Source organism: Apaloderma vittatum, unplaced genomic scaffold, assembly GCF_000703405.1.
Source record: "Apaloderma vittatum isolate BGI_N311 unplaced genomic scaffold, ASM70340v1 scaffold19508, whole genome shotgun sequence".
NCBI lineage: Eukaryota > Metazoa > Chordata > Aves > Trogoniformes > Trogonidae > Apaloderma > Apaloderma vittatum.
This window is the reverse complement of record NW_009730457.1, coordinates 39,727-49,726: the sequence shown is the minus strand read 5'-3', so window position 1 is coordinate 49,726 and position 10,000 is coordinate 39,727. Positions and strand designations below refer to the sequence as shown.

At 36.3% G+C, this 10,000-nt stretch overlaps 1 protein-coding gene across 1 annotated transcript in view; it reads right to left on the bottom strand.

Moving 5' to 3' along the window:
• The window catches only part of FOXP2 (forkhead box P2), a 64,822-nt gene that overhangs the window by 51,699 nt on the left and 3,123 nt on the right, over positions 1 to 10,000 (bottom strand). Inside the window, 3 exon segments of the mRNA XM_009874825.1 lie at positions 1,636 to 1,740; positions 3,376 to 3,589; positions 9,926 to 10,000. The exon segment at positions 9,926 to 10,000 is cut by the window's right edge and continues 31 nt beyond it. Coding sequence (XP_009873127.1) covers positions 1,636 to 1,740; positions 3,376 to 3,589; positions 9,926 to 10,000 — 394 coding nt within the window.

The window sequence follows — 10,000 nt, the reverse complement described above, 5'->3', positions numbered from 1 at the left end:
CAAAAGTCATGACACCGTTGCAAACCCTGATTGACTCTTCATCAAAATTACCAAGATATATGTCGCCTTCACATTTTCCAGGGTTATTTGGTTCAGGAAAGCAAGAGCATCTGTAAACCAAGCACTACACCGCCTTAATCAAAATGGTTTTAGTGATTGTGGATTATAACAAGAGACCTGACATAATGGATGTGCAAAGTCTGCCTGCAGAATTAGCATCACTATAGCCTAAACGGATGGACGTATTTAGAAAACGTAGTTTTCTTGAAATGGAGAATGCCTAAGTTAAATGAATTTAAATTCTAAGTATTAATAATACTTAGAACACTACGTTGAATTTAGGAGCTTTCATTTTCCTTTTCATACAAACTTATGTAAATCAGGTTCTTTTAAATCCTACACAGTATTCTCTGATAACAAGCCATTACTTTGACATTCCTCTTAATGCACTTATAAACAAAAATTCATCAGGAGTGATATCTACCCTAAGATTTGCAAGTCAGTACAAGTTACTTCACTTAAAACTGAAAAAGAGTGTGAAAGATGGAGAAAGCATTGCAAACACTTTATGAAAAGTATTTCTATAATTCTACTGTAAAAGTTATTGCGATACTGAGAACTTACGGTCTGCTGTTAAGGTGCTCCTGTTATAAACCCTGTAGTCTACCATTTGTAAACACATCTTTCTGATGTTTCTGCCAACATCCTGGCAACAAAGCAGTGCAATTTCAAATAAGCTAATTAACTTAATTGTTGATGAAGCATGAAACAGTTCATTCACCCTGTTAGCTGCACCATGACAACATAAGAGTCTCAGCCCCTGAAGTTACTCATCTATATAAGCCTATCTGTAGCTTTCCATTAAGATCTATTGCATGCTAAAATGAGTACGTCTCTTCTGACAAAGACCAGTCCATAATGTACATAGGCAGCAAATCAGCACCATTGCTGAAAATACAAATGAACGCAGAAATACTAGTGACTACTTTGAAAAAAAAAGACAAAAAACCCAAATAAAAATGCAGAAACACATGGCAGTTTGAAGGTGCAGATGAAAAAGCAAGAGCTGTCTCACTTATTTTCTAAACGCTCTGATTTAGGAAAAAGCTGGTGAAAAAAAATGCTGAAAGTGAAAATTTCTGGTATCAGTCCTGAAAGATGCAAACCCACCTGTTCACAGGGGGTTTTATCCCGTGGGTCTTGTGCACATACATGAATAAAAGGAGTAATAAATTAGCAGGTGAGAATTAAACGGTCACACTTAATCCATTGTGGTTTTTTATGTATACATTAATTCCCACTATACACAAACCGTTAGAATTTAAAATGTGCTTTTTTATACCCCTACTATCCAATACACAATCTAAAGCATCTCTTCAAATTTTCTGAAGCTCCACTTCAGTAAAGGATAATAAGAGGATTAAACACTGCGCTACTGAAAGGCCTGCAAAAGTGTTCCGACATGAAAGAAAGGATAACAATTTGACCCTCGGCAGATAGCTTCGATTATCCAGTTGCTTGGAACACACAAACAAAACAAAAAAATTCCAACACGATTTACAGTAAAATTTTGCTTGCCATCTTTCCCTCACCTTAAACACCCCAGTATGTACCAACGAAGAAAAATCCACCTACTTTAAAAACTGTCCAAAATCTTCACAAACGCTTTCACAGCCAGGCCATTTGCAAACTCCGTGACCATAGAGAGTATGGGAGGCCCCAGTGTCCTCATGTGACGAGCTGTAGCAAAAGAATAAGGCACCAGATTCATCTCAGAAGCCATAATCGTTGGAGGCTGCTAGCGCCTGTCAGGTTACGATCAGTGACAAACAGGTCAAAACAGGTCAATTTAGCTCAGAGCAGTCAGAAAAATTTAATCGTTCTATTGAATAGTTCAACTGCCAAGGCTAGATGATGTTCCAATTAGAGAAGAAATAGAGCCAAAGATGACTGTTAATAAAGGATGAAAAAATAAGATGACTGTATAATACCATATGCTAATTCTGCCATATGACCCTGGTGTAACATTTACCTATAAATAAAAAATATCCTCAGAAGTGATCAATTCTGAGAAGAAATATTGAAGACAGACAGTTACACTTCATGAATATTGTGGATGTTACCACAAGATATTTGAATTTTCTGCTTAAATATGCACAAAAACAGAGTTGCTTCCATTAATAAATATTTCTGTTCAGAAGCTTCTTTCCATTAGCTATTTGGCTTCATAAAAAAACCCCAACTGCATTCCATGTCTTTTTTGGAATCTTCACAATAGTTTCAGCCATGTACAGCTATCAAAGAAATTCAGGGATTGCTCCCATGGAGGTGGGCATCAGATAAACATCCTGAAGGAAAGAACCATTCTCTGAGATATAATCACAGAAGCAGTACTAACCAGAAGTATTACTATAGGGGTATTCAGAGAAGTATCAGTTTCTAAATAATACAAAATAATGATAGAAAATCTTCTAACAGTCACATGAGGATCGGAAACACTTAAATTTTAGCCTCCTACGACAGATATTAAAATAATTAAATGGAATATTTACTTGAAAATAAAATGATATACAAATTAAATTTCACCTTATATTGAGATCATCCATCTCTGACTATACTACTTACTAATAAGTGATACAGATACTATGCACTCTTTTATGCATTTAATCCATTGCTTGAAAATAAGGACCAGTGAAGAATATCTGTCAATGTGTCTGAAAAAGATTTTAACTTTACCCATACGGTTGAAATCCATTGTATTACACTAACGCCACTTCAAATTTGTATGAAATGTGTCAACTGTGTTAGTCACGCATATAAGAAGGAAAATTCAGTGGTTTTCTTCACAGGACACAAACAATATGAGAACTGCTTGAGTGTACTAATGTCTAAAACACTTTTTACACAGAATCTTTGCACTGAATTACAGTCTTGACAACTAAGACACGTGTACATTTTCTATGAAACCAGCGGTGTGATTCAACAGTAAGGGCCTGACTACCAGATGTGTTAAGTCAAATATGAATGAAACACCTACTAAGGCATCTGCATGCCTACAAAAGTGCCCACAGATCTGTCTTTACACCTCTAAACCGCTACACTCTACTCTGGGATTTCTAATTTTTACCAAAACGACCATAAGTTCATGTGTTACAAAACCACAGGCAGCAACCTGTCGTCATGTCTGCAAAATGAGAAATTGTTCTTGAGAATGATGCCCTATTGATATACAGTGCTGAAAAATTGGGTCTCTCTGATCTCCTACGTAACCTGTATTAAGTGCTACTTTGTGATTGGAAATAATGTGACTCATGATGTTAAACAACAGCTTTACATCAAATGATAAGCACAGTTGAAATCTCGTCCGAGTATTACCTGTCTCGCCTTGCATTTAGAACTGAAGACTGTCCATTCACTATGGAATGATGAGTTATTGGTGGTGATGCTTTGGAAGTGGTGGAGGAGGTAGTAGAGGAGGAATTGTTAGTAGTGAGGTCTAGCCCTCCATGTTTAATGCCATTGTCTTCCATACTGTGAACTCCAGTCACTTCTTTCCATAACTGCTGAATCTCAGCAGGACTTAAGCCAGCTATAAAATGAAAGAGAGCCCCACTAATATAACAAAATAAAGAGTTTCATAAAATGAGCTCAGTGTTATTAATGGATTAATGCCAACAATAAAGCTGATGCTGTTTTTCCAGCACAATCAACATACAGTAAAACATAAATTCATTTTTCAACTGTCAGAATCCAGGTAATCTAACTGTCTTCTCTCGTGTTATAAACAGTCCATTAGAAATCACCCATTTTAATAATATTATACGCCTTCTGAAAATAGAGCTCAGGGATCAAAGAGTGAAAGTTACAAAGACCTTGTAACTACTTCCTGAAAAGAAAAAAAGACACTAATCGTAAATATACTTCAGGACAAAGTTTTTGTTGTCCGTCTAATCCATTACTTGACATGGAAACATAACTCAATGCAGCCACAGTTAACTCAGGTTTTCTAATTCCTCTTAATTAAATATGTAACGGAAAATAGAAAAATAATATTACACTAAGGATGCAAATATTGATATTCTCTGTAAACACTTAACGAGAGCAGGAAGTGGTGGTAGAAGACTGGAGGGAGAAAAACCAAAAGACAAAAATGAAATCAGTGATATCGAAAGAGGTTTAACATTTGATCAGGATGCATCTGACCTTAATTAACGACACCCACAGATTCATCAGCCCTGTTTAACATTTACAGAAATTGTTTTGTTTAAAAATGAGTCTTAAGAGGTGAAACTAAAGTGACTATTTGGAAGAACAAAACTGCTACAGCACAGAGCTAGATACCGGTGTCTGCCTAAGCTCTTCTGTACTATTCAGTGGCAGCAGACAACTGAAAATCCAACAAAACTAACTCCCTCCACACTGATGAAATTACATGTAGCACAGACCATCAAATTCCTCCAGTATTTTTTTTGCCTAACCCTACTGTGGAAAACAAATCGGAGGGTTTGGCTAGGAGAAAGGAGACTGTCTCACCAGTCTCCTGGGGTGATGGGCAGCCATACAAAATTTGAAGAGCTTCTCAGACTTCTCTGCAATATGCACAGTACTATTCTGGAATCTAGCCACCAGATCTTTGCAGATAGAGCTTAAATTTGCTCTCTGCTCCACTTGTAGCCTGGAAACTTGTAGCTTCCAGTATTCCTCCTCGGCTACAAATAGCAATGCCTCGTAGAACGCATTCATACATCTGTGTTAGGGTTGTCTGGCTCAAGCTGAGCTCTTCACACGAAGTTGTGGAAACTTCCATTACAATCTGCTTCTGCCTGAAGTAAAGACTCCCAAAACACAGGCAAGAGAAGATGTGAACATCCTCTTATCTTGCTGCTAAAACAGGAAATTCAGATTTTGAAAGATGAAGAGTTCATCAGAAATATATACACCTTCTGCCACTGTCAGTCTTTCTAAGTTTGACATCTCTCTTTTGAAGAACACTGAATTAAATGTAGAAAAGAATGAGGGGCCCAGAGAGCTTCTTGTGAAAGATCTGGTCCCACTGCCAGGTTTTTCAGCCTGACATGGTTTGGGCCAGAGGTATCTTAATATCTAATTCTGTCTTGTGTATCTTGTCTCAACTAACGAAATTACTTGAGGCATGCTTGCGGTATCTAGATCTGCTGGACTGCAAAAGATCCAAAATGCTGATGTTGCCTAACTTAAAATTTCGCTCTTTTTGTTTTATGAAAGAGCTTCAATTTATTGTCCTTCAGAAAAGGATTAAAATCTATCTATTGGTTCAAATTTTTCATTGAAGATAGTTTTGTTTGGTAAAAAAAGATATATTAGAAGGATGTAAAAATTGTTATTCACTGTTTGGCAAAACTGATTTTTAGATAATGTTTAATTCGAAGGTGCAAGGCCTCAGACTACTAAAATGGACTCAGCAAAAAATGATGAAAAAGCACAGTAAGTTCCTTAATAATTCTCAATAGCTTTCTCACCATGAAGTACACAAAGCTATTAAAAATAGTCTAGCAGCGATTTACAGAAATAATTATTTCTGGAGGTAGCTTGGAAAAGAATTAGTTGGGACGTATTCTGTTTTTAAAAAAATTATTAAAGGAGCTCATTTGTAGACTACTTTTCGCATCCTGCTTCTCCATACCAGATACCAACACCATTGGCAAACTCAGTTAACGACAAAGTGAAAGAGAGTTGATTGGAATGTAAGTCTTAAATCTGGAGTTTGTATCATACTTGTACAGCAAAAAGCTAGGTTTTAAGGACACAAGCAAAGAAGCCAGGCTCTAATTTACTGCATTAGAGAGATGAGTAAAGGGAGTAATGGTAATACTAGTTGTAATTGTTTAATGAAGGTAAGTAATTACTGGCCTGTTCATGAGGTGTGTTCCAGCAACACTGCAAATAACCCATTTTAGCATGGTAAGTAATAGTTTCCCGCAAATGTAAGCACAAAACAGAATGAAAAGTAATGTATTCATTTAGGTGGTATGATGTACACAGCACATTTGTTTCCTTCAAAGTTTTCCCTTCCTCCTGATGTCCAACAAAAAGAATGAATTTTTGTACTGAAAGAAACAAAATCCAAGAATAAGCCCATCTGTTTGATAACCAGAGGGCAAACGTATCATTGTGAGAAAATTTTCGTCAGGCATCATCAAACTTTGGGCCCTGAGGGAGCTGAGAAAGAGTCACCCCACCAGCAGGGGGGTGAACAGAGGAGGGTTGGGAGAAGTTGGAGCAAGGTCCCTTCCCATGGGCAGGGGTCTCCTGCCTCTCCGGGCAGCGCTGGGGAGCCCCTTCCTCTGCGTGAAGCTACGGACCGAGTTGTGTCTCTGGGCTGCCTAGCTCACCCAGTATGGTTTTCTGAAAATCAGAGAAAGATTTCTCTCTGGGCTCAGGCTGGTTAATTTTATCACTTCTTCAGAGCACTCTGAAAGGCTGCCTTTTAGGATAAAAGGATTAAGGGCAGCCACTTAAAAAGTATAAAGTTAATAAGCGGATTTGTAATTAATTGTAAATTATGGCAATTTTGTAGTTTCTGTGTCTGAAAAAGTCCAACTCCCATTTTACAAGAGATCTGTAAAATGGCTGACAGATACTTGAGTCTGGGTGGAAAAGCAGGGTAAGTTTTAAAGTTTCATAGGTTGCGATAACTCTCAAAATATCCTTTCCACACTACATTAAAGGAGAAAGGATCAGGAAGAGGATCCAGAGTGGGATAAAAATTAGGGACGATAATGAAAAGAGCAAATACTGATTAGCTGGGCAGTTCACTGACACCAAGATTCCTGGTACTTTGAGGTTAATTATATAACTCTTTTCACCACTATCTACTCTACAAAACTCATCTATGCATCTGTTTTTCATTTTCCTACATGACCTGATCAAAACCTTGGAGTTTGTTGTGGATTATTTTATTATTTTTTTTAAATTGTTGTCATTTACAGTCCTTTGCATTTAGCTGGCATCAATACAGCATTACATGTAAGTAACTCACAGAGAGCTACTGGCTTTGGATGTGACAGTGAAGATCTTGTCACGAAATAAATGCTAAAACAGCTCCCTTGTCTTCTTTACTCTACTTGACCAGCAAGAAAACATCGTAAATACTCCTGTCCTTTAAAGACAGAAACTATCCTTCGAGCAAATAATGTTTATGTACGCAAACTCCATAGCTGTAGTTGGAAGTTATGTCTTTTCATACTAAGAAATGCAAAACCCATGCTCTCTTTGTCACTAATAATTTGCGATTTATAGAACTCTTTATGACCAATAGCTTATAAACATGAGTCTCCCTGTGTTTCTCTCATTTTTCTAGCCATCCATGTAACTCAGCAATCTCAATGTATGTGAATAAAAATATTTGTGTTACACATCTATAAATCCTTCCGCATAACCACATTATACATCTTGCAGCAGAATGGAAGGAGAAAAACATCGTTTTACCACATCCAGTGTGTATTACCTTAAATGAATTCTGTAAGTTTAATTTGATATGGCCAAGGAAAATGTCTGTCATAAAATCTGCTAAATTTTATGAGAAAAACAAAAGTTTGATCCTCTTTTAAGGAAATCTCAATGCAGGGACAGCTATGTTAAATCTAGTAAGCACTACTTGGATTTGTAAATATTGGATATATTTGGACATATTTGGATGTGTAAATTTAAGACGTATGAGATAGTCTCAACAGAACTGGAGCCTATTAATCCGCATTACATTGTAATGAACTGGACTGGATTCTGTATTATCCTATGAAAGACACAATGTGCTGGAAGAGGCGGCCACAGAAAGAATTCTGAGCATGTCACAACTCCACATTTCTCTCTCTGTTTTAGAATCTTGCTGGAAATATTTTTCTTCTTTCCCTCACCACTCCACTCCTACCGACACAGAGTGGCCTTTCTGAAGATGCAGAAGGATTTTTCAGGAGAAATGTCTTATGCTTTCTAAGTTTGCATGTCCACATCAGGGCTATAAAAATAAAGATCCTACAAATTAAATTGTGTACCTAAAGGAACCCTCTATACACAGTAGATAATAGAACTTAAGGAGAAAAATGGAAGAATTAAATACTTGACTGGAATTCATTATAATTGAAAAAATACCAATGCAGAAGGAAACAAGAGATTAATTTACTTTAAAAAGAATATTACAGATGTATTATAACTGTACAATTTTGTATTTTTTCATTTCTTTAATATCAATCTTTTTTGTCATGACTTCAGTTATGCTTAATTCTCTTAGTAAAAGCAAGTTCTTGAAAAGAATTGTTTACTAGTTCTCCTAAAAACGTACTAAAAATTGTATTATTTTTTCTATTTTTTTCTAATTGAAGTGGATGAATGAGCATTGCATTAAATTAATGAATATCAATGCAATTGGGTAGGAGTGCTGAGGGAAATCTATGGGGATTGCTTAATGTGAGAGAAAACTTGAGGAATTCCTCTTGCACAGATGGCACAAGAGGAGGTTGCAGAAGGTAAAGCTGTTCGGAGGGAGGTTGTATTTCAATTGCTTTTTTCCGTTCTGGTCCAATGTGACTTTGTACAAAAGGAAACTAGTATTATCAGTCTTGTGTTCAAAGTCATGGATGAGCTTGCTTCCCCACTGCTATTCTCAAATAATAATAGTAAGTGTGATAGCTTACTTAGGACTCTTCTTTGTTGTAACGTGTATGACTTTACATATGCTTGTGTCATAGCTTTTCCACACACACAGTGTATGGAATTTACACACTTATTTGCAGTCTCTAGTTTCCAGAGACTGAATTTTTAGTGGGTCAGTCTTCTTCATGCATTTTTTCTGTCTTTTTTTTAACGTCTACACTGTTGCCTATATACCGTATACTCCGCTTTTACTCATTTAATTTCTGAAGTTTCACTTTTGTAATAGTTATCTGGTGAAGAAATTAGATACACGCATAAAGGCCAATTACAAGTAATGATGTTAATTGTCATGAGTGCAGTCTAAACAATGTTCATTGCAGGACTGGAGCGTCAGAGATCAGAGTATTGTGCAACTTTTATGACAGACATTTAGCTCACCTCTCTATGGTAACACAAACAGAAACACATACTTCACAGGTAACAGAGGGAGTCCTTAAGACGGGAAGTCTTTGGCCTTATCTTAAAATGTAAGCAGCATTTATCTCTAAGTTCATTTACTTTTCAGAAGTACGTGCCCTATTTTCTTTCAGCCATGAATGTATTTGTGTCAAGTAGTGGAGTTTGAGCTCATTTTCAGCATTGAGAAATCTTGATCAAAGTGACAAAGGGAATTTTTTTCCCCAGGAAGTCTTTATTGTTATTTGTCAGTCATAATTCATTACTATTGGAATCACTACCTTCAAAACTTGTTGTCATATTTAACATATTTAATACAAAGGAATAGTAAAGAAAATGAATCCTAAGGTTTGTCCCTAAGTTCACATGTCATATACTGATGATTTGAAACGCTTTTCAATACCAAACCCTTTATTTTCTTAGAAGAAAAAAAAAAAAAGGTGAGTTTTGGAATGGCTTTAATACCACTGACATATTTTATATCTGTTCGCTTACATTTAAATGAAATGATAACATTTCCACTAAATCAGATTTCAGTAATTCCACAGAGAAAAGCAATGGTGCTTGAATTGTGTTGCTATCAGAAATTGTTTTCAGCACATAAGACTAATAAATATGCATTTTATATCTAAGAAAAAACACTCAAAAGCTCTTTTCTTCCTTAAAAGTATGCTGTAAAATTTATCAGCCTCAAGAAAAGTTGGTAATATGAGCAATAAAGTTATAATAATAGAATATGTTTAAGTGTCATAACGGGAAACTGCTGAAGTTTGAATGCAAATGGAACAGTTAAAAAAGTTGTGAATTAGAAATTACTCCCAATCATATATTACTCGAATACCTTGTGGCAGAGACTGGACAGGAAGAGCAGACTGGCCAGGTGGGATGGAAATGAGTCCCTGACGCTGAAGGGTCA